The following is a 25,540-nucleotide window of genomic DNA, read 5'->3' as shown; positions in this document are numbered from 1 at the left end:
CCTTCTCTTTACGTGCCTAGGTATGGCTTTCTGAAAGCCATTGTATTTATTCTTCTTGGCATTGGCTGAGCTTCTTGGATCTGTGGGTTAAAACTTTCACTTTTGGAATTTTTTTTTTTATTTAAAAAAAAAATTTTTTTTAACATTTATTTATTTTTGAGACAGAGAGAGACAGAGCATGAACAGGGGAGGAGCAGAGAGAGAGGGAGACACAGAATCTGAAACAGGCTCCGCTGTCAGCACAGAGCCCGATGCGGGGCTCGAACTCACAGACCGTGAGATCATGACCGGTTGACCGCTTAACCGACCAAGCCACCCAGGCGCCCCAACTTTTGGAATATTTTTGTTCTTTTTTCTCTCCAAATGCTTTCCTTTCTTAATGCCTCTTAAAAAGTGCAATTACTAGTATGTTAGGTCATTTGATGTTGTCCCTCAGATTTTTGACCCCCCCCCCTTTTTTGGTATCCTTTTTTTTTTTTTTTTTTTTAATATTTATTTATTTTTGAGACAGCACGAGTGGAGGAGGGCTAGTGAGAGTGAGGGAGACACAGAATCTGGAGCAGGTTCCAGGCCCCGAGCTGTCAGCGCAGAGCCCGATGTGGGGGCTCAGACCGACAAACCACAAGATCATGACCTAAGTCAAAATCAAGAGTCAGATGCTTAGCCCACTGTACCATCCAGGCCCCCTTAGGTGATTTGCTTAATAAATTTCAGCTCATTCATGGATTCAGATGTGTTAAGGAAAGGATTGCGCTCCTCTGATAGGAACTTGGAATCTAAGTGCTGGGAGACTGTAGGTTCTCAGTTTTCAGGCCAGCTTCTGCATCACCACTTGTTATTCTGGGGGCGGGGTGGGGGGGTGGTAATTGGTAGGAATAAGGACTAGTTTTCTGTTTGGGTTTCTCTAGATTCTAGTCTGCCCATTCTCAGGCATTGAAAGTTTGACTAGTTCCTCTGTGTCAGACTAAAGATCCTTTGTGTATGACTGCTTTTTTTCTTCCTTCACTTTTGCTTCAGGCAGTGTAAATGGTACTCAGGGTTGAAAGCAGTGTAGTAATCTGCGGGTCTCCTAGAGAAGGCTGGTCCCTGTCTAGAATTCAGTTTATTTGCATTTGTGACTGTAGGTCTTCATTGCCTTTGAAGAAGAAGAAAAAGTTTTTTTTTTTTTTAATTTATCTGGTGTTTTCTAATTGTTAAGACACAAGTGATTATCTTTGTAATCTTCTGCATTCTCACTGGAAGTGGAAGTCTTCCACTGAAGGATTTTTGAGTAAGGTCAAACAAGATCTTAAGTTGTGCAAGAAATGAATAACTGTACATTGTTGTTAGGGTTGCTTTTGTGTATTTGAGATAAATGAAAAATTTTACCAAGATAAGTGACTCTAATTGGATTAGTGAGTAGTATTAACATGTCCTCAAGATACATTGGTACAATTTATATGCTTTCATTACATATAGGAGGGGGAAAGTAAAAAGATGATTTTTTTTTTTGTGTGTGTGATGAATTATAAACACTGAATTTACCTGGGTCGTATGTACTTGACTTCAGCTACCCTAACCTTTTATTTAGGAAGAGTTAATGGTTGATTCATTACATTGAAAGTGAGTTTTTCCGTTTCAAAGTTGAAAATAACCTGGCAACAACATTGTGAATATACTAAAAAATACTGCTGGCTTGTACATTATTAAATGGTTAAAATGTTATGTTTTGTTTTGTTTTTTTAAATTGCAAACATTTATTTATTTTTGACAGAGAGAGAAAGAGAGACAGAGGATGAGCCAGGGAGGGGCAGAGAGAGAGAGGGAGACACAGAATCCGAAGCAGGCTCAAGGCTCTGAGCTGTTAGCACAGAGCCCGATGCAGGGCTCGAACCAAGATCATGACCTGAGCCGAAGTCGGACGCTCAACTGACTGAGCCACCCAGGCGCCCCTGTTTTATGGTTTTTTTAAATATTTTATTTTTTAGTAATCTCTACACCCAACATGAGGCTTGAGCTTACAACCCCAAGATGAAGAGTCACATGCTCTACCAGCTGAGCCAGCCATGCTCCCTGTTATGTTTTATGTTTTATGAATTTTATCCCAAAACAAATGAAGCAGTTTGAAAGTACTTCCCTGTTGTTTATTGCAATTCTTTTTTTTTTTTTTTTTTCCTTTTAAGAGAGACAGTGCCAGTGGAGGGGTAGGGGGGAACAGAGGGAGAGGGAGAGAGTGAGGGAATCTTAAGCAGGCTGCACACCCAGCATGGAGCCTGATGTGGGACTTGATCTAACATCCCTGAGATGATGACATGAGCTGAAATCAGGAGTTGGACGATCAAGGGACTGAGCCACCCAGTTGCCCCCATGTCGCAATTCCTTTTTTTTTTTTTTTTTTTAAAGTTTATTTATTTTGAGAGGGAGAGCGTGTGCATGGGCACAAGTAGGGTCAGGGCTGAGAGAGGAGAGAGAATCTCAGGCAGGCTCCTCACTGTCAGCACAGAGCCTGATGCTAGTCTTGAACTCAGGAACCATGAGATTGTGACCTTTGCTGAAGTCAGATTCTTAAAGTGACTGAACCACCCCAGGTGCCCCCTATATTGCGATTCTTTTTTTATTTTTAATTTTATTTTTAGTTTTGAGAGAGAGAGAGGGAGAGACTGACTGAGCATGAGTGGGGGAGGGGCAGAGACAGAGGGAGACGCAGAGTCCAAAGCAGGCTCTAGGTTCTGAGGTGTCAGCGCAGATCCCAATGTGAGGCTTGAACCCACAAAATGTGAGAGCGTGACGTGAGCCTAAGTTGGATGCTTAACCAACTGAGCCATCCAGCTGCCCCACATTTCTTTCTTTTTTTTTCAATGTTTGTATAATTTTGAGAGGGTACCCGTGAACGGGGGAGGGGCAGAGAGAGGTGGGGAGACAGAGGATCCAGAGTGGGCTCTGTGCTGAGAGCACAGGGCCCATCCAGTTGGTGGCTCAAACTCATGATAATGGGGCTTGAAATCACGAACTGTGAAATAATGACCTGAGCCGAAACCAAGAGCTGGACGTTTAATGGACTGAGCCACCCAGGCACCCCCCCCCCCATATTGCAGTTCTTAATTGTAGTGGACACTGGTTTGCTCTTTATTGTCAGTAGTTAATTGATGTGTCGATTAGTTCTAGAATTTAATATTGGGTCAGTGCCAGCTGACTTTCAAAATTGAGTGTATTTGAAAAATAAGTGTTATATCTGAGTTTTGATTTAGTGATACTGTACTCATTTTTCTATATTTTTTATGAGAAATTGATGAAAATTGTAAAAGTGTGATGGTGGTAAACTGCTTTTGAGAATCTTGTTAAGTTACACTTTTTTTTTTTTTTTTTTGAAGAATGGCTCATAAAATCTTATGTGTTGCTTGGTTTCCAGTAGTCTTTCTTTTTTACTCCTGAGTCTTACTGATAATTTTGCCCTTTTTAACCTCCCTCCCGTCTCTTCAGTCTTGTTGCCAACAATTTTGAAGACGGCTCCCATGTAACATCACCATTAGACCCGGATGGAAACTTCAATGTTGTTATTAAAGAGGAACCTGTAGATGATTATGAGTATGAGCTTGCTGAGTGCCCAGAAGGGGTAACTGTAAAACAAGAAGAGACAGATGAAGAAACAGATGTATACTCAAACAGTGATGATGATCCTATATTAGAGAAACAGCTAAAGAGACACAATAAAGTTGATAACCTAGAAGCTGACCATCCGTCTTCTAAATGGCTACCCAATAGCCCATCAGGTGTTGCTCAAGCTAAAATGTTCAAGTTAGATGCTGGAAAGATGCCGGTAGTCTATCTGGAGCCCTGCGCTGTCACTAAAAGCACAGTGAAGATTTCTGAGCTCCCTGATAACATACTTTCCACATCTCGAAAAGATAAATCTTCTATACTGACAGAATTAGACTATTTGCCTACATACGTTGAAAATTCCAATGAGACTGACTTCTGCTTAGGCAAGGAATCAGAAAATGATCTTAGAAAACATTCACCAGAACTTGGGGTGGTACAGAAGTATCCCTTACTTAAAGAGCCTCAATGGAAATATCCTGAGATATCGGACAGCACTACCACAGAAAGAATACCTGACAGTTCAAAGAATTCTGCTGGAGACTCATTTTTCGGAAAAGAGGACTTGGGCAGAAGGAGAACTATGCTTAAGATTTCAACAGTCACCAAGGTTGTGAGTGCTAATCAGAATACCCCTTCAAATGTCTCTGGAAAAAGAGGAAGGCCACGAAAATTGAAACTTTCTAAGGCAGGGAGACCACCTAAAAACGCAGGAAAGTCTTTACCTTCTACAAAGACCACTCCTATAGGTCCTGGGATTACCTTTCCAGATGTGAAGCCTGATCTGGAAGATGTGGATGGTGTTCTCTTTGTTTCCTTTGAATCAAAGGTAAGATCATTTTCAGCTTTCCTTCTAGGGTCAAATAGTGATTCTTGAATTATATACTAGTTGATAAATAACTCAATCTAGTTCTTTCAAATGCAGCTATTAGTGTGAGGGTATATGTGTGCGGAGAGGAGTATCTGCAAAATGTTCGGTTTTATTACAAGGCACCACTTAAGATATTTTGTTTGAATGGACTTAAATAATTATGTATACTTAGATCTCAGTTTTTAATTTTTATACTGTGTTTAGCTGGAGTTTAAAAAATCATTGGATCCTTGTGGCATTTACATTATCATGGACTTTAAAAAGCATAAATACGTGAAAAGTTGACTAAATGTTTTGGGATACCCCATCCTCTGATACTCATCAATAACAGAGTACCCCCGGAGAACTAAATGTGGTCTTATAAATACTGTTGTCTCACACATGGATAGTTTCTTTATTTTACTCCCAACTCTTCAATTAGATTATTTTTCTTTTAGGTCTTTTTTTTTTTTTAATTTTTTTTTTTCAACGTTTATTTATTTTTTTTGGGACAGAGAGAGACAGAGCATGAACGGGGGAGGGGCAGAGAGAGAGGGAGACACAGAATCGGAACAGGCTCCAGGCTCTGAGCCATCAGCCCAGAGCCCGACACGGGGCTCGGACTCACGGACCGCGAGATCGTGACCTGGCTGAAGTCGGACGCTTAACCGACTGCGCCACCCAGGCGCCCCTCTTTTAGGTCTTTTTAGGAGACTGGTATTTCAAAATTGGCTTACAGAGATGTTGAATTCTCTTTAGCTGGTCTTTTCCTCTTTCCTTGTTAATTGCTGAGTATGCAATATATATAAACTGTAGGAAATCAGTATGTAAATTGGCATAAACGTCATTTTATGTCAGCTGAGCATATTCACAGTTTTTGACTTCTTTTTTTCCTTCTGATCATTTAAGTACTGTTAGTATAGAACATTTAGAAAATACCAGAAGTATCAAAAAACATTCCTGGTTTACTTTTAAACTTTTAGAAATGATATGAACTTTTTTCTTATTTTAAATATAGGAAGCTCTTGATATTCATGCAGTTGATGGCACAACTGAAGAACCCTGTAGTCTTCAGGCATCAACCACAAATGATCCAGGTATATATAATAGTATAAAAGGAGAGTTACTTCCGATTTGGCTCTAGAAATGAAAGATAAAATGTTAGTTTTTCTTTAATACATAGTAGCTTATGTCATTGTTTGTTTTCTGAGTAGGTTGCAGAGCAAGAATTTCCCAGTTGGAAAAGGAATTGATAGAAGATTTGAAGGCCTTGCGGCACAAGCAGGTGATACATCCTGGTCTTCAAGAAGGTAATATTGTCTAAAAAAATATACAAGCCAATTTTCAATTTTGTTCTCTCCTTTCTCTCTCTTTCCCTTTTCTCCTTCCCCCTTTTCCCTGTTTTTTACTCCTCTCCCCCCATCCTTAATTTCATTTCTTTTAGTGCCTCTCTCAGCTTGTGTTTTTCTCTGATTCTTACTCTTAAGAACATGTCAATATGCTTTTTATCCTAACAAAAATCTTTCCAACTCTGAAGATACTGTCTGTGAAGCGTATAATATCTTATGCATGTAAAAAATGTATCATAGTAAGAAAGTGTTTTCTTTTCTCTGTCTTATAAGTCCATATTTTCTTCCCTCATTCTCATTTGTAAATTTTAGTTGTTCTTGCTTATGTGTGTTTTCTTTTGAGGGCAGGGTTCTACTTATATACTTAGTAATATGTTTAAGTGTGTAAATAGAATACTTTCTCATTGTGTGGCTGTAAACATATTTTGTGTATTTTATGTACTGCTTGGGACTTTAAAAATTTTACTGTTATATTTTATTGTAATAAATTGTCTTTGGCTTTTATTATGTTGCTTAGTCCTGTATTAAAAAAAATTTTTTTTAATGTTTATTTTTGAGAGAGGGAGAGACAGAGTGCAAGCTGGGGAGGGGCAGAGAGAGAGAGGGAGACACAGAATCTGAAGCAGGCTCCAGGCTCCGAGCTGTCCACACAGAGCCCGACGCGGGGCTCGAACTCATGAACCATGAGATCATGACCTGAGCCGAAGTCAGATGCTCAACCAACTGAGCCACCCAGGCGCCCTTTAATCCTGTATTTTAAGAATGAAATCTACTACAGTAATCCCTCTCGCCCCTCTTATGTGCAGTCTCTCTTTCCATGGTTTCACTTATTAGAAGCAGATGATCCTCCTTCTGATGTATCGTCAGAAGGTCATTAGTAACCTAATGTTGTGGTACAGCACCTACCTTATTCACCTCACTTCATCACAATTTATCATCAAACATCATCACAAGAAGAATGTTGAGCGCAGTGTATTTTGAGAAAGACCACATTCACATAACTTTTATTCGAGTTTATTGTTATAATTGTTCTATTTTATTGTTGTTTTCTCTTACTGTCCCTAATTTATAAATTAAACTTTATCATAGATATGTACGTATAGGAAAAAACATTGTGTATGTGTGTGTGGGTAGGGTTTAGTACTATCCGTGGTTTCAGGCATCCACTGGGGGTCTTTGAATGCATCCCCTGTGGATTAGGAGGGACTACTGTGTATTTATTACCATCATAGTAACTCTGACTTTCCATTTACCCTGTAAATGAAAGATTGTAAGCCATGCCTCAATTTTTTAGCTTGTTGTATATTTGATTTTAGGTGTGCTTCTTGGAGTAGTTTATTCAGTTTTTGACTATTAGTTTTCCTTTCAAAGGAGCGTCTAGTTGATTTACATTATATAGCACATCATTTATATGAGAGTCTAAGCATTATATGGTAACAAAATGATTTATGAAATGATCATTCAATTTGTAAATTAGCTCATAATACTTGAAAAACTTCTGCTTTATTTTATTTTTTTTTTTTTTAATTTATTTTTTTTTTTTTTCAACGTCTATTCACCTTTGGGACAGAGAGAGACAGAGCATGAACGGGGGAGGGGCAGAGAGAGAGGGAGACACAGAATCGGAAACAGGCTCCAGGCTCTGAGCCATCAGCCCAGAGCCTGACGCGGGGCTCGAACTCACAGACCGCGAGATCGTGACCTGGCTGAAGTCGGACGCTTAACCGACTGCGCCACCCAGGCGCCCCGAAAAACTTCTGCTTTAATATGAGACTCCTTGTGACAGTGTGATCTTAAGGTGTGCAAATCTCAATCCAAGTGATAAGGACTAGGTACAATGGATTTTTAATCGACAGTTACAGTCAAATCATAGTCTTACTGGTAAATAACATTTATTATAATTTATTGTCAGCTTTCATATATTTTTTTAAAGTTTATTTACTGATTTTGAGAGAGGCAGAGAATGCAAGCAGGGGAGGGGCAAAGAGAGAGAGGGGGACAGAGGATCTGAAGTGGGGTATATGCTGACAGCAGAGTTGCAGGGCTCAAACCCATGAACTGTGAGATCATGACCTGAGCCAAAGTCTGCTTAACTAACTAAGCTACCCAGGCCATCCCTGTTGTCAGTTTTCTATTATATTTAATATTCTTAATCTCTGTCAGTTAATTTGTCTTGTATCTTTTTTCTTCCTTCTACTTGGATTTTTTTTTTTTTATTGTTGTTAGTTATGTACTCTGATAATGTATAAATACCTGTCAACCTTACCTTTGTTTTAGTCTTAGTGCTAGAGGTAAGTATATTCAGTGCTACCTGCTGGTCTTTTTGCTTTGGTTTGTTTGCCTATTAATTCCTGGCTGGTTAAGATTTGAGTTTGTTTTTTCCTTCCCTAACATGCATTGTAGTCAAATCTAACGTTTTCTTCTCGGTGTTGGGGGTTCAGAGTCAAATGCTCCTGGAAACTAAGCAGGTTACCCAAATGAAAGAAGCCTCATTTTGTGGATGAGGTTGGACTGTGGCAGTCTAGAGCACAGGTGCCTCTTCTATTTTTTTTTTTTTTATAACTTTTTAATATTTATTTGTGAGAGAGAGACAGAGTGTGAGCTGGGGGTGGGGTGGTGGTGGTGGTGGTGGTGGTGCGGGGTCGGCCAGAGAGAGGGAGACACAGACTCTGAAGCAGGCTCCAGGCTCTCAGCTGTCAGCACAGCCCAACACGGGGCTCGAACTCACGAACCGTGAGATCATGACCTGAGCGGAAGTCAGATGCTTTAACCGACTGAGTCACCCAGGTGCCCCACAGGTGCCTTTTCTAAAGGGGCAGTCCCATCTGTAGATTGTTGTCACATGGGAAGGTTGACCCATTGTTTTCAGAAATTGTCATTGTTCAGTAGACTGAAATCAGCATATTTGTATAGTGATGCTCAATTTCTAAATGATAGACGCTGATATTAGATTTTTTTTTTTTTTACTAGTTAAAAACATTTTTAAAGTTTATTTGAGAGAGAGCGCAAGTGCGAGAGAGAGAGTGGGGAAGGGGCAGACAGGGAGAGAGGACATCCCAAGTAGTCTCTGCGCTGTCCCCACAGAGACTGATTTGGGCCTCCATCCCACAGACTGTGAAATCATGACTTGAGTTGAAATCAAGGGTGGGACATGTAACCGACTGAGCCACCCAGGCACCCCTCAAGTGTATTCTTAGTTTTATTTTTTTTTAAACCATTAAATCTGTAGTCTATATGGTACAATTCATAAGGTGTGAGATAGAGCTCTATTTTAGATTTTTTTTCTCGATTTTATTTTGGCAGATACCCCTGATTCCTCATCCTTTGCTTCTTAAGACTTAGAATTTCAGAATAACTTCCGTTGGCTAAGTATTTGTAGTAACTGAGTGATGATGCCAACTCCAGGTCCTTTTAAGGTCCCTTTCTAAAAATTGATGATTCAAATAATTTAAGTTTCAATTAAATAATGTCATATTTCTTTGCTTTTCTAATAACTGTGGAGTTTCATTATTTAAGAATTTATTTATTTTTTGAGAGAAAATGTGCGTATGAACAGAGGAGAGGGAGAGGGAGAAAGAATCTTAAGCAGGCTTCATGCTGAGCATGCAGCCTGATGCCGGCTTGATCTCAGGGCCCTGAAGGTATGACCTGAGCCAAAATCAAGAGTGGATGCTCAACCAACTGAGCCATCCAGGGGCCCTTCATTACTTGTTATAACAAAAGGACTTAAAAAATCTTTCTGAGCTGAAAACTTGAATAACGTGAAAAGACTTTTGAGCTTGCTTTGAAGTTGTGGAAGACATATTAAGCCTGAGAAGGTGTTACCGTTTTTGGTGTTAGTTTTGTTGCTGAAATAAGAGTTTGAATTTTGTTTTCCACAGAACTATATTTTTTGTCTCTCCTATACTATCTTCACTACATCCAAATTGATTTAATTTTTGTCAAACTGAAATTATCATCAATTTTTGACCTTTAAAAGTACTTTTTGTAGAAGCATTTCTCATTCATTCTGCCAAGTCAGTTTTATGTCAATTTAATATTTTTAAAATTTTAGGTAAGTTTTATATTTGTAGAAAAATTAGGAACATAGAAGTTTCCATATACTGTTCATTCAGTTTTCCTTAACATTAGTATAGTGCATTTGTTACAGTTAGTGAAATGGTATTGATATATTAGTATTAACCGAGGTCCATACTTCATATGGATTTCCTTACATTTTTGGTCCAGGATTCCATCTAGGAAATCTCTTTTAGTCCTCGTGTCATCTCAGAATCTTGGCTGGGACATTATTCAGATTTTCTTTGTTTTTCATGTCCTTGACAATTTTGAGGAGTACTGGTCAAATATTTTGGAGCATGTCCTTCCATTGAGATTCATCTGAATTTTTTTCATGGTTAGACTGAGGTTATATGTTCATAAGAGGAAGATCACAGAGGTGAAGTGCCATTCTCATCCCATCATATCAAGGGTACATTTTATCAACATGATTTATCATTGACCTTTCCATTGACCGACCTTTGGAAGGAAGTCACTGGGAAGCCCATATTTAATGAGTGGGGAATGATGTTCCACTTCCTTTTTTTTTTTTTTTTTTTTTTTAAGTTTATTTATTTTGAGAGAGCTAGAGAAAGAAGGCAAGTTAGGGGGAGGGGCAGAGCATTCCAAGCAGGCTCCATTCTTTCAGTGCAGGGGCAGATGCTGGGTTCAAGCTCAGGAACCATGAGATTATAACCTGAGCTGAAATCAAGAATTGGATGCTTAATCTACTGAGCCACCCAGGCGCCCCATATTCTGCTTTTTGAGGGTGGAGTATGTGGATAAATTATTTGGAATTCCTCTGCCCCAGAGATTTATCTTTTTTCTCCAATTTAAAAAAAGTTTTTATTTCCAATTAACATCCTTTGTTATATTAGTTTCAAGTGTACAACTTTTATTTATTTATTTAAACTTTTTTAAAGTTTGTTTATTTTGAGAGAGAGAGAGCACAAGCTGGAGAGAGAGGGGAGAGGGGATCCCAAGCTGACTCTGTGCTATCAGTGTCAAGTCCGACATGGGGCTTGAACCCACGAACTGTTAGGTAATGACCTGAACCAAATTCAAAATCAGACACTTAACTGACTGAGCCACCCAGGTGCCTCCAAGTGTCCAAATTAGTGATTCTCCAATGCCATACATCATCCAGTGCATTGTACAAGTACATACCTTAATCGCTATCACCTATTTAATTCACCCCCTCCATCCCCCTCCTCTCTGGTGACCAGTTCTTTATACTTAAGAGTCTGCTTAAATTCTCTTTCTCTCTCTCTCTCTTTTTCCCTTTGCTCAATTGTTTTGTTTCTTAAATTCCACATACGAGTGAAAATATATGGTATTTGTTATTCTCTGACTGACTTACTTTGCTTAGCATTATACTCTAGCTCCATCCATGTTGTTGCAACCTGTTTATCATATCAATATTAATTTTTGCCAGTTATAATGTTAAATTCCTTTATGGCAGTCTTTCTAGAGCTCTATGACTTTTGATTTTAGTTAAAAATACATTCTTAGTGTAGTGTTAATTAATGGTTAATTGGAGTTTTTCTTTTATATATATCTGCCTTTTTTAAAGTTTAGTTTTGAGAGAGACAGAGAGAGGAAGTATGGGGCAGGGGAGGACAGAGAGAGAGGGAGAGAGCAAATCGCAAGCAGCTGACGGTTTGGAGCCTGATGTGGGACTCGAACTCAGGAACCATGAGATCATGACTTCAGCTGAAATCAAGAGTTGAATGGTTAACCAACTGAGCTCCCCAGGCTCCCCTATATATCTGCTTTTCTTTTCTATGTTGTTTAGTTATGTAGGAGTTAATTCCTCTTGAGTATGTTTTTGTGGGTACTTTATATTTTAGTCGGTTTAGCTGGAGCAGGCTTTTTTCTTTTTAAACTACAGTTTACCCTAGGTGACTGCCTTTGAACCTAAAGTGTAGCTTTTTTTTTTTCAATTCTGTCTTTATGAGTCTTTTTTTGTAATGGTGTGATAATATGTTTTTAAGAAGTAGCTCCTAATCTGGTGAAAAAGCAAAAACATTTAGGAGTATAATTTAGTTTAAAATGTCATATGTGGAAAGAATTTTATGCTTTTTTTGAGATATGCTTTCTGTGAATTATTTAGTTATCTTATGCAATGTAATCTTATAGGAAACCAACTAAGTCTATAAGTCTCATGTATGTGTTAATTGAGGAAGGATTTTCTTGCAGGACAAACATTTCAGGATAGTATAGATAAGCTAAATTGGGAATTACTTTGAACATTGTCTCTGTGCCATTGACTTCTGTACTTTTATGACTAAAAATCGATACATTTATTATTTATTTATTTATTTTTAATGTTTATTTTTGAGAGAGACGAAGCACGAGTGGGGAAGGGGCAGAGGGAGTGGGAGACACAGAATCCAAAGCAGGCTCCAGGCTCTAGGCTCTGGGCTCGAACTCAGAAACCGTGAGATCATGACCTGAGCTGAAGTTGGACACTTCACTGACTGAGCCACCCAGGTGCCCCTGATACGCATATTTAAAATAGGTGTGCACTTTTTGTGGTTTTTAGGTCTTGCTGTCTCTTTTGGGGGTAGGTGGAAGTTTAAGATACAAGTAAACACAGACAAGAAAAGAGGAAAAACAGTTTCTAAATTTGATTGTGTGGGTCTAGATTTTGCATGTCTACCTACTTGGTTGTGTGGGTACATTTTTTATCAACTTAATTCCTTTCTTTTTACCATCAATGTAGGCAGCTGTTCTGGCTTTTTTTTTTTTTTTTTTTTTTTTTTTTTTTTGCAATAATGAGTATTTTTCTCTTCTCAAAGCACTGGGGTATCTCATTTCATCCATTTTTAGGATTCAGTTCTCATTTGAATTTCTGGCAGTATCTTGCTCTTTGGTTCCACTCTGCTGTCCCTTCCCACCTTTCCTAGTTAATTCTACTTATTCTAACCTAAGTGTTAAACCTTGTGTAAAATTTTACTGTATTCCCTTGGGCTTTTCAAATGTCATTTCTTTTTACTTACCTCTCTTAGGACTTACTTACCCTATTTTAACTACTAATGAATCCATTGGGAGAATGACATGTAAAGCTCTTTGAATTTTGGGAAATGTCTTTTATCTCTATTACCATTTGTATTACAGAGTATTTCATAGAAAAGGTGCAGTAAATACTTAAAACATAAAACCCAGTGTGGTGAATTGATATTTTACTGATGAGGAAGCAAAAGCTAAGAGAAATTTAGCCCAAACACAAGATTAGAAACCAGTTGTTTTGACTCCTATTCTTATTTCTCCCTGATTTGTTAGAAACATGAGGAAAGAATATTTTATTTTTTAATTTTTATTTCTTTTATTTTTTTAGAGAGAGAGAGAGCACTCGAGAGTGAAAGAGAGAAAGAGTGAGAGGGAGAGAAAGAGATAATCTTAAGGAGGCTCCATGCTCATTGCAGAGCCAGATGTGGGGCATGATTCCCTGACCCCAGGATAATGACCTGAGCTGAAATCGAGAGTTGGATGCTCAACCAACTGATCCACCCAGGGTGCCCCTATTTTAAGTTTTTTTTGTTCTTTTTCTTTTTTTAATGTTTGTTTATTTTTGAGAGAGTGCGAGTGAGGGAGGGGCAGAGAGAGAGAGAGAGAGAGAGAGGGACACACAGAATCCAAAGTAGGCTTTAGGCTCTGAGCTGTCAGCACAGAGCCTGATACGGGACTCAAACCCACTAACTGTTAGATCATGACCTGAACTGAAGTCAGACACTTAACTAATTGAGCCACCTGCGTGCCCCTAAAGATTGTATTTTTAAACAATCTCCCTACCCAGTGGGACTTGAACTCATAAACCTGAGATGAGGTGTTGCACAGTCCACCAACTGAGCCAATCAGGTGCCTCTGGAAAGAATATCTTATTAAAAATTTTTTTTTAAATATTTATTTTAGAGAGAGAGAGGGGGGCAGACAGAGTGCGAGCAGGGGAGGAGCAGAAAAAAAAGAGGGAGACACAGAATCTGAAGCAGGCTCCAGGCTCTGAGCTGTCAGCACAGATGTGGGGCTTGAACTCACTAACCATGAGATCATGACCTGAGCCAAAGTCAGACACTTAACCGACTTGAGCCCCCCAGGGACCCTGGAAACCATATTTTATTGATGTTAATGTTATCATGTCATGTGATTAACTAAAACAACAACTATTAATTTTAAAGAACTGGACTTAAACTAAAACAGAATCGCGATCTAGCAATCTTCTGTTCAGATAAGTTCTGTGTGGAGGATACCCAAGTTGCCATAAGAATTTGTGGCTCATAACCTATCTAATGCCTTCACCTTTTAGGGGACCAGTAATATGTAAGCCTTTTGGAAACCTGTACCTATGGTTTAAAAAAAATTTTTTAGGGATGCCTGGGTGGCTCAGTCAGCTAAGTGACTGACTTCGGCTCAGATCATGATCTCGTAGTTCATGAATGTGAGTCCCACATCGGGCTCTGTGCTGACAGCTCAGAGCCTGGAGCTTGCTGAGATTCTGTGTCTCCCTCTCTCTCCTCCTCCCCCACTCACACTCTGTGTCTCTCTCTCAAAAATGAATAAATATTAAAAAAAAATTCTTTTTAAAATTCTGTTTATTTTGAGAGATAGAGAAAACACTCGTGTGTGAGAGGGGAAGGCACACATAGAAAAGGGAGAGAGAGAATCCCAAGCAGGTCCTGTGCTGTCAGTGTAGAGCCCAACATAGAGCTTGATCTTAGGAACTGTGATATTATTCATGATGTGAGTCGAAATCAAGAGTCCGATGCTTAACCTGAGCCACACAGGTGCCCCGGTACCATCACTTTTTTAATGGCTATTACTACAATACAATACTACAATACTTAATACTTTGAACTACTTCAGTTTTGTTAACATTTAAGGTAAACACTTTTCTGCACAATAATATGAAGCCAATAATTCACAAATGAGGAAATCCAAATTAGAAGATTGTCACTAGTAACAGAAGAGTACATATTTAAGAATAATAGGATATAAATTTAAAGCAAAAGATTGGAACAAGTTTTTTTAAGTCCACTGATATCAAATGTTGTAGAGAAACGATCAGCAAGAGTTCTCATGCACTACTTACTGGAAGGCGTGTAAATTGAAAGTAATTTGGCATTATCTAGTACACAAGTTCCTAACCTAGTGCATTTTGGCACAAGGTTATCTATGATTTATGACAGATAATATGTTCTTGAAATAGTGATCTCAGAATGGCCAGGCATGACCAAGGGTAATTAATAACTATAGAGCTAGTTGCCTCCAGCTACAAGCATCCCAAGGTTTATCCCAGTTTGTATAATTAATCATTTTCTTATGTGCCATTACACCAGAAGGATTCAGAAGAAGTGTATCATTAAACTTCTTAGCTGTAAATATCAGACTCCACTCTACAGATGAAATAGATGAATTTATTAAGAAGTGTCAGATGATTTACAGAATCTTCTGAAAGGCCAGAGAAACAGACCCTAGGACTGTGCAGTCAGGAAAAATGCTTACAGTACATTTGCAGACTGCTCATATAGGCAGTCCCACAACAATGGACAATCACCACCATTTCAGTATAGACACGGAACACAGTATACTTATAACTAGGACCTTAGTTACTTTTACCTCTAAAAAATCCTTGGCCAGAGGCACCTGGGTGGCACATTTAGTTAGGCGTCTGACTCTTGATCTCAGCTTGGGTCATGATCTGAAGGTTTGTGAGTTCGAGCCCTGCATCGGGCTCTGCACTGAGGGTGCAGAGCCTGCTTAGGATTCTGTCTCTCTCTCTCTGCTCCTTCCTTTTGGTGCTCTCTCTCTCTCTCTCTCTTTCAAAAAACAAACTTAAAAATTCTTGGGCAAACACTGTTGCCCTCATTTACACAATTCTGCAGAGTATCTCTTCATGGTGTTCTCTCCTAAATTGAGGTCTTTCATGGGAACACCTGATTGGCAAAACCTGGGTTACATGACTGCATGCAAACTGCAAGGGAAGTTGTAAAGTGAGTTTTTAAAATACCTGCCTTGAAGAGGTTGGAGTTAATGGGTAAAACTGTCTGCTAGAGGAAGGGTATTCAAAATATTTTGGGCAGCCACAGATATGTTGAGCACTCACAACATTCAATACAATTGATAGATAAACAGACCCCATTATATAGCAATTCCATTCCTGGGCACATGCCACAAGGAAAAGTTAAATGCATTAGGGAAGGTCTCACACATGTTCACTTGTACACAATGTATAATTACACTGTAAAGCATTGTTTGTAATTTTTTTTGTTTCGGAGAGAGGGTACAGGTGAGGGAGAGTCCAAGAGAGAGGGAGAGAGAGAGAAGCGGGGCCCACCTGTAGTGGGGCCTGAGCTCACCCGATGCCAGACTTGAACTCATGAATTGTGAGATCATGTCCAAAGTCAAGTCAGATGGTTAACTGACTGAGCCATCCAGGTGCCCAGTAATATAATTGTTAGAAGTAGGAAATAAATAGACGAAGGGGTGTGTGAGATACAGGCTTCCAGTTATGGAATGTGTAAGTTATGGGGATGAAAAGTACAGCATAAGAAATACAGTTAGTGGTATTGTAACATTGTCAACTATACTCTAATAAAAAAATAGGAAACAACCTAATTCTCCAGTAGAGTGATGAATAAATTAGGAGTACTATATATTCATAATCTGGAGTAGTGTACAGCTCTGAAAATAAATGATCTAGAGATAAATCTGTCAACATGGACAAATCTCAGATCTAATATGTTAAGCAGATAAACCCCACAAAATTATAAAAGGATATGCTAAATAAATACTTTCCCAAAAGATTGCCTCTTAAGTAACCACAAATAAGCCATAATATTTATAGGCTCAGTTAACCATTAGTATCATTGATAATAATTAGGGGATTTGCAGCCATAATTCAGGCCAGAAGCTTAGTATGTGGCCAATTTGTGTTAAAGGCCCTAGAAAGTCTCTGGATCACAAAGGTTTAAAGCACAAATGATCTTAATTTTACTATGTTTATGTATTATCTATTGTTGCTTAACACATTGCCATAAAGTTAGCACGCATACTGTCTCAGTTTCTTTGGGTTAGGAGTTTGGCATGGCTTAACTGGGCCCTCTGCTTCCTGTCTCACAAGGCTTTAATTGAGATGTTAGGTCTGGTTTCTCATCAGAGGCTTGACTGGGGATGGATCTCCTTTCATTTTCTGTCAGGTTGTTGGCAGAATTTATATCATTGCAGTTTTAGTAACATGCACTCATATTATCACATACACACTATTCACACACATCCTATCCTTTTGGCCACATTCCGCCTATTAGAAATAAAGCCCAGGCCCTACCCACACTCAAGGGAGGAGAGGAGAGGATTACACAAATGTGTAATACCAGGAGGTGAGGATCATGGGTCACCTTAAAGCCTGTCTGCCACTTTTTTATTTTATTTCATTTCTGCTCTTTCCTCTCTCCCTTTATCTCTAGTAATATCCCCTCTCTCCACCCCAAAAGTTAAAAAGAAACAAAACCAAAACCAACCAGTGTGATTTGTGGTTCTTTTTTCTTGTAGTGGGCTTAAAATTGAATTCAGTGGATCCGACAATGAGCATTGATCTTAAATACTTGGGAGTACAGCTACCTTTGGCTCCAGCCACTAGCTTTCCTTTCTGGAACCTTACAGGAACCAACCCTGCTTCTCCTGGTGAGTGTGTAACATTTGTAAAGTCAACGTTTGATATAAATAAAAAACTACCTTTGTTTAGAGACATGTAAGATGATATTCTTTTTTTTTATTATTAATGTTTGTTTATTTTGAGAGAGAGAGTGTGTGCACCTCTAGGATGATATTCTAAATCTTTTAACTAGTGGTGTAGTCTTAATGGTTTATACATTTCAGATTAAGTCTTAGTGAAAATTCGGGGCACCTGGGTGGCTCAGTTGGTTAAGCATCCAACTCGATTTCAGCTCAAGTGATATCACTGTTTGTGAGTTCAAGACCCACACTGTGCAGAGCCTGCTTGAGATTCTCTCTCTCCTCTGTCTCTGCCTCTACTGCACTTACACTTTCTCTCTCAAAATAAATTTAAAAATAGCCTTAGTAACTAATTAGATATTAAATATTGGTTGGTTTGAATTTTGGTCATTTTTTTTTTACTTTTTCTTTTATAGATGCTGGATTTCCCTTTGTTTCTAGGACAGGGAAGACCAATGACTTCACCAAAATCAAGGGATGGAGAGGAAAGTTCCATAGTGCTTCTGCATCTAGGAATGAAGGTAATCAGCTTTTTAAAAAAATTGCAAATATGTTCTGAAACATGTGGCCAAAGCATTGTGTTAAAAGTTAAGTCATGGTTGTTTTTCGTCCTCTCTTCTTTACATGCTTCAGATAAACTGAAAATAATTGTCTTGCTGATTTCTGTTCCTTCCCATGTTCCATATCCCTAGCCATGTCAGGCTTAAATAATCCCTGTACCCTTTTTAAATTGTATTTCCTTTCTGTAACTCCTGCAGTTCTGGTAAGTATCATTCTCAAATATTACTTCATAACTGTGTACTTAAGAGCTGTAGAGTGATTCCTTAAAACATTACATTTCCAAGTAAACTTCTAATCCAAACATTTTGACTATATGCGTATTGATCTTTTTTAGTGCTTTTCCCACTGCTCTTACTTGCAGTTTACATTCTAACCAGATAAATTTACCCTGTGTCCAAAATAGTTTTCTCATCTTTGAATTCTTGTACATTGTTACAATAATATAATGCTTGTCTGTCTACTACACTTGCAGGTACTGCAATCTGTTAATCTGTTAATCTCTTGGTGTTCTCTTGAGGTTTGATTTACATACATTTTTTGCTCTTATGTTTTTACTTAAGTGTGGTTTCTCTCAAGGTTATAAGTTGTCAAAGGTTGTAGACTCTTATCTTTCAGTTAATTATTACTATTGTTAGCACTTCACAAAAATTAATGATAAATATAATGAGGTAATTTTGGGTAACAGATTTTAATGTAATTAATGTATGATTCAATCTCTTCACTTGGTTTTATATTTTTTTCTTCCTTCTAAGGAGGGATAGTTTGGAAGATTCAGTGGCTTGTAACTTAATGCTCTCAGCCTTTTTAAGTGTATTTTCCTAGAGATCTAAAGATTGGCCCTATTTTAAAGTATCTGCATCTCTTTATTTCTAGGTGGAAATTCAGAGGGTCCCCTGAAAAACCGTTCTGCTTTCTGCAGTGATAAGCTTGATGAGTACTTGGAAAATGAAGGCAAGCTGATGGAAACAAGCATGGGTTTCTCTTCTAATGCTCCCACATCTCCTGTGGTATACCAGCTTCCCACCAAGAGTACCAGCTATGTACGAACACTTGACAGTGTACTAAAGAAGCAATCTACCGTTTCCCCTTCTACCTCCTATTCTTTGAAGCCTCATTCTTTGCCCCCTGCCTCTCGAAAGACAAAGTCTCAAAACAAACAGGCAACTTTCAGTGGCCGAACTAAATCATCTTATAAATCCATTTTACCATACCCTGTTTCACCAAAGCAGAAACATGCTCATATGATTCCAGGAGATAAGGCTGCCAAGAATTCTTCAAGTACTATCTCAGAAAATCAGGTGAATAACTTTGTTGTGCCAACTTTAGATGAAAATACATTTCCAAAGCAGATTAGTTTGCGGCAAGCACATCAGCAGCAGCAGCAGCAGCAACAGGGAACTCGCCCTGCAGGCTTGTCTAAATCTCAAGTGAAGCTAATGGACCTGGAAGACTGTGCACTTTGGGAAGGAAAACCAAGGACCTATATCACTGAAGAGCGAGCAGATGTATCCTTAACAACTCTACTTACTGCTCAAGTAAGTATCTGTTGTTTCCCAGAAGCATATTAGTTTATGGTTGGAAAAATTAGGTTAGTGTGGGGCACTGGGGCTGGGCTTTATGGCAGGAGGATCAGCATGTAGTTACCTTAGTGATAAAAAAGGAGATTCTGTTGTCTTCCATATTTGTTATTCTTTCTAACTAGACACCCCGGTGTAGATCCCCTCCTGCCAGTAGAGGGAGACAGTACATTTGTGGTTTTGGATGATGTGTCTCTCCTATATAAAGTCATCTGGCCATTCTGAAAGTCTCTAATTTGATATTCTAGCATGTGGGCAAGTACAGTTGCTTATCGTGTTAAAACAGCTTTGAAAGTTCTCCTTAAAACATACTACATTTCAGAAAATTAAAAAATATTATAAACCTATGGAGAAAAAGCTTTTATAAAAGTTTTATAAAATTTTATATTAAGACTTTTTCACTTATTTTTTTTTTATATATATGAAATTTATTGACAACTTGGTTTCCATACAACACCAAGACTTTTTCACTTATTATTGATTCACTTATTTTAGAAGCCTCTGGTGCATGTGAAATGGTACAATAGCAAGTGACTATTTTTTTGTCATGAAATTTGTGTACCTTACCTTTCATTTTTAAATTCTGTGACTAAATTCCTGACCTGAAGATCATCAGATGTTGGGATTGAATACACAATGTGCCCTTTATTATTAATCATTTTTAAAGACAGTTGTGCACATATTATTCTATCCATTTTTGATTAGTTACTAAAAAGCACATGTCAACAAACTATTTCCTTAAAGGGCCAGGGAGTAAATATTTTAGGTTTTGTAGGCCATACACACTCTTTTGCAGTTACTCGACTCTGTGCTGCTGTTATGCTGTAAACATTATGTGTTTCAGTGAAACTTTATTTATGAAACAGGCCAGATTTGCCTGTGGGTCTTGTCAACCTCTGCCTTAGAATATTATGTGTAGTTTATTGAGAATAAATTCATCATTGTTGATATTTTGGCTCATAATTAAAATATTCTCTTGTCTCTGCTATGCATTAAAATGGGAGATTGTACGCAGTCCGTGAGTTCGAGCCCTGCGTCGGGCTCTGTGCTGACAGCTCAGAGCCTGGAGCCTGTTTCGGATTCTGTGTCTCCCTCTCTCTCTGCCCCTCCCCTGTTCATGCTCTGTCTCTCTCTGTCTCAAAAATAAATAAACGTTAAAAAAAAATTTTTTTTTAAATGAGAGATTGTTCAGAGTCCTGGTTACATTCATGTTTTGTCCTTTAAATCTGCTGATCTTGTGCCATTAATACTGAATATTCAGAGTCTGAAAAGACAGACCAATATATGACTTGTAAGCTGTTGGTGGTATGGGAGCATGATTTAATCAGTTTACAATTTTCTGTTTTAACTTTAGGCATCTCTCAAAACTAAACCCATCCACACAATCATAAGGAAACGAGCCCCTCCATGCAACAATGACTTCTGTCGATTGGGTTGCGTGTGTTCCAGTCTAGCTTTGGAGAAGCGCCAGCCTGCTCACTGCCGCCGACCAGACTGCATGTTCGGATGCACTTGTTTGAAAAGAAAAGTTGTACTTGTTAAAGGAGGATCCAAATCTAAACATTTCCAGAGGAAGGCTGCTCATCGTGATCCAGTATTTTATGATGCTTTGGGAGAGGAGCAAAGAGAAGAAAGAGAAGAGGGAGTCAGGGAGGAGGAAGAACAATTAAAAGAGAAAAAGAGGAGAAAGAAGCTGGAATACAGTGAGTATTAATTGAGAATTAAAACACTATAGTTTCATTTTTTAGAAAAGGTTGGTTATTTATTTCAAATGACACTGTTACTTTAACCCTTTAATCTGTGATCTAGTAAGAATTTTGAGAAATTCTCATCCTTAAATGTTCTTCCTTTGTGCCTTATATGATAACATAAACACACATGGACACAGACACACACCTTTCTTAAATATAATTTCTTAAATACAATTTTTCTTTTGTGGATAGGTTTTTTGAGCTAAATTTGAATCATTCTCTCATTTGGACTTCAGAATGCCTTTAAGTTTCACCCGTTATTGTGTTTCCCTTCTCTTCCCATGTTCTTTCAATATACAGGTGATCGGTATAATACATAATTTTCTCTCCATTCCCCCCCACCCCAGCTTTTATTGAGGTATAATTGACAAGTACAATTGCATGTACTTAAAGTGTACAACATGAAAGTTTGCACATGTATACTTTGTGAGATGATTACCACAATGAAGTCAACTAACACATCTCATTATTTTCTAAAAGAAGAAATTTGCAAGATCACCATGTGATAGGAGTTTTGGGGATAGGAGAAGGGCATAATTGAGTTCTAAGCGTTACATACTATTTTGAAATGCTGATTTTTCCTTTTTCATAAAATATGTAGACTCGCCAAGTTACATATTATACCATCCTTGATTTTTTTCCTTTCTCCTGTATTTTTTTCTCCGAATATATTGAATATAAGTTTGCCATGTAATCGAAGATTTTTTTGCTTGCTTGCTTGTTTATTTATTTATTGGAGAGCATGAGTCGGGGAGGGGCAGAGAGGGGGTCAGAGGATCCGAAGTGGGCTCTATGCTGAAAGGCTGACCCCAGTGAGCCTACTGTGAGGCTTGAACTCTTGAACCACTAGATCATGAGCCAAAGTCAGATGCTCAACCGACTGAGCCACCCAGGTGCCCTGAAGATTTTTTTTTGCTTCTTAGATTATTAGGGGACTGACACTTCCCTTTTTGGCAGTGTATATTTACATTTGCTATTGCTTGTCATATCAGTGTAAATGTCAATCACAGTGGATGTTTAATACTTGAGTGTATGTTCCTCCAGGATTTTCTGTTAATACACTTGTGTGCATACATAGGGTCCTATAGAAATGAAACTACTGTGTATGTGGTATTATAACCTTTATAAATTTGCTATCATAAAGTTATGTTCTATTTTCTGTATCAACAAGTATAGATCTATATTAGAATTTTAGCTTTAATAACTTCATATTATAGTCCTTTTGTTTGGACATTTAGCCTTTTTATATTTTATTGTAAACAGTACAGTGTTGAACATTCGTGTTCATGGTAGGCTATTGAAAGTGGAATTCCTGGGGCGCCTGGGTGGCTCAGTCGGTTAAGCGTCTGACTTCAGCTCAGGTCACGATCTCGCGGACCGTGAGTTCGAGCCCCACGTCGGGCTCTGGGCTGATGGCTCAGAGCCTGGAGCCTGCTTCCGATTCTGTGTCTCCCTCTCTCTCTGTCTCAAAAATAAATAAACATTAAAAAAGTTAAAAAAAAAAAAGTGGAATTCCTGTGACAGAGAACTTTAAAGATTTATAGATCTTTCTAGGGTTGTACCAAGAACACATTTACCATTAGTTGGATAGTGCCAATTTTTCTATACTCAACACTGGATTTTTCTCTAATGTTTATTTATTTTTTTGAGAGAAAGAGTGCCAGCAAGGGAGGGGCACACAGGGAGAAAAAGAATCCTAAGCAGGCTAGGCTCTGTGCTTGTCATCACAGAACCTGGTGTGGGGCTTGGTCTCATGAAACGTGAGATGGGCCTGAACTGATATCAAGAGTGAGACACTTAACTGAGCCACCCAGGTGCCCCTAAGATTGATTTTCTTTTTCTTTTGTTTTAAATGTTTATTTGTTTTAGAGAGAGAGCGCAAGCATGAGCAGGGGAGGGACGGGGCGGTGCAGGGGAGATACAGAATCCAAAGCAGGCACCAGGCTGTCCACACAGAGCCCAGCGTGGGGCTCGAACTCACAAACTGTGATATCATGACCTGAACTGAAGTTGGACGCTTAACTGACTGAGCCACCCAGGCATCCCCCTCAAATTGATTTTAAATCCTTCCTAGGCAAAGTGGTTTCCCTTTAAAAGGGTTCAGGATATCTTCTTTATTCTTTAAAAAGAAAAATTCTTCTTAATGTTTATTTTTGAGAGACAGAGAAAGAGTGTGAGCAGGCAAGGGACAGAGAGAGAGGGAGACACAGAAATCTGAAGCAAGCTCCAGGCTCTGAACTGTCAGTGCAGAGCCCAACGTGGGGCTCGAACTCATGAATGGCAAGATCATAACCCTAGCTGAAGTTAGACATTTAACTTACTGAGCCACCCAGGCACCCCTTCTTTATTCTTTTTTTTTTTTTTTTTTAACGTTTATTTATTTTTGAGACAGAGACAGAGCATGAACGGGGGAGGGTCAGAGAGAGGGAGACACAGAATCCGAAACAGGCTCCAGGCTCTGAGCTGTCAGCACAGAGCCCGACGCGGGGCTGGAACTCACGGACCGCGAGATCATGACCCGAGCCGAAGTCGGCCGCCTAACCGACTGAGCCACCCAGGTGCCCCCTCACTCCTTCTTTATTCTTAATGGTACAAATGTCAGAAGGATGCGTTTAGATAAAATCTTCTTAAAGTTATTACTGCCTGCTATTCAATGGAATCTTTTAATCTGAAATTTCATGTCCTTTCGAGATACTTTTTTCCATCATTTGTTTGACTCTTTGCTTTCTCATTTTCTTGCTCTACAATTCCTCTAAATCATCCATAGTTTTTTTTTTTTTTTTTTCCTTACCTGTCTTTTTTTCAAAACAGACTGAAAGATTTCTTTGTCTTCTAGTTTTCCTGTATAATTTTGTTTGGCTTTGGTCTCAGTAACATTTCACCTCTAAGAACTCTTCCTTATTTCTATTCCTTTTTCATAACAGTTGTAACAAAAATACCTTCTCTCCTTTCCTCATCTTCCCTAACAGTACAAGAAAACTGATGGCTCCTAGAGCATAGTAAGTCATGTTTCTTAATAATGTTCTATACCAATGGGAAAAACAAAAAATACTATGATAATTGGCTGGCTTTTGGAGTTTAATTAAGGTTAAGGATAAGACACAGGGCAAATGCATTAACCAAGAAATCAAACTAATAAATCCTACAGATAACACAGTTTTCATATTTATGTGGTTTGTGTAACTTACTCGTTATTTTGAAATGGTAAAGGGTTGCCGTAAGTGCAAAATGGGAGAAAACTCATTAAGGAGATATAGATAGAACTAAACTAATAATTCTGTATTGTATTCCATTCTAAACCTTTTGAATCTTATTTTTTTTTTAATTTTTTTTCAACGTTTTTATTTATTTTTGGGACAGAGAGAGACAGAGCATGAACGGGGGAGGGGCAGAGAGAGAGGGAGACACGGAATCGGAAATAGGCTCCAGGCTCTGAGCCATCAGCCCAGAGCCTGACGCGGGGCTCGAACTCACGGACTGCAAGATCGTGACCTGGCTGAAGTCGGACGCTTAACCGACTGCGCCACCCAGGCGCCCCTGAATCTTATTTTTATAAAGATCATTTAGGTATATGGAGGCAGTATCTTATTTAAACACTGAAATAGCAGTTAGAATAGCCTGGCACTGTTTATAAAATAGGCAGCAGAGACTAGAAGAAGACCCAAATGTAAATATTTTTCAGTTTACTAAATTATAGGTGACATTTTAAGCCAGTAGGAAAGGATTTATTGTCAGTAGGTAGTGGTACAACTGGCTAGCCATATGGGGGAGAAAAGATTCCCTAGTATAAATCTCCCATCAAATAATTGCAGATCATATTACCTATTTTTAAGTCCATTTATTAATGTATTAGTATTTTTTTTAATCTTGAAGATAAAGACATTCTAGCAACACTCTATATGAATGAGATCATATGGTATTTGTTTTTCTCTGACTTCTTTTGCTTAGCATTATACTCTCTAGCTCCATCTAGGAAATGCTAAGATTTCATTTTTTCTTATGGCTGAATAATATTCCATTGTGTATATATATATAGATACCACATCTTTACTCATCAGGACACTTGGGCTGCTTCCATAATTTGGCTGTTGTAAATAATGTTGCTGTAAA

General features: G+C 38.5%; 1 protein-coding gene across 16 annotated transcripts in view; it reads left to right on the top strand.

Annotated features, from left to right (window-relative positions):
- MGA (MAX dimerization protein MGA) overlaps window positions 1–25,540 on the top strand; it is a 103,191-nt gene that overhangs the window by 26,619 nt on the left and 51,032 nt on the right. For all 16 annotated transcript variants that reach the window (XM_047075269.1, XM_047075268.1, XM_047075275.1 and 13 more), the window contains exons 3-9: window positions 3,460–4,405; window positions 5,445–5,523; window positions 5,641–5,736; window positions 17,359–17,490; window positions 17,958–18,062; window positions 18,976–19,637; window positions 21,034–21,382. In XM_047075269.1, the coding sequence (XP_046931225.1) occupies window positions 3,460–4,405; window positions 5,445–5,523; window positions 5,641–5,736; window positions 17,359–17,490; window positions 17,958–18,062; window positions 18,976–19,637; window positions 21,034–21,382 (2,369 nt within the window). The remainder of the gene's footprint in view (window positions 1–3,459; window positions 4,406–5,444; window positions 5,524–5,640; window positions 5,737–17,358; window positions 17,491–17,957; window positions 18,063–18,975; window positions 19,638–21,033; window positions 21,383–25,540) is intronic.

This window comes from Lynx rufus, unplaced genomic scaffold, assembly GCF_022079265.1.
Source record: "Lynx rufus isolate CCGP_SWC_20201006 ecotype Redwood Valley unplaced genomic scaffold, mLynRuf1.p SCAF_13, whole genome shotgun sequence".
Classification (NCBI taxonomy): Eukaryota; Metazoa; Chordata; class Mammalia; order Carnivora; family Felidae; genus Lynx; species Lynx rufus.
This window is presented reverse-complemented; position numbering and strand designations above follow the sequence as displayed.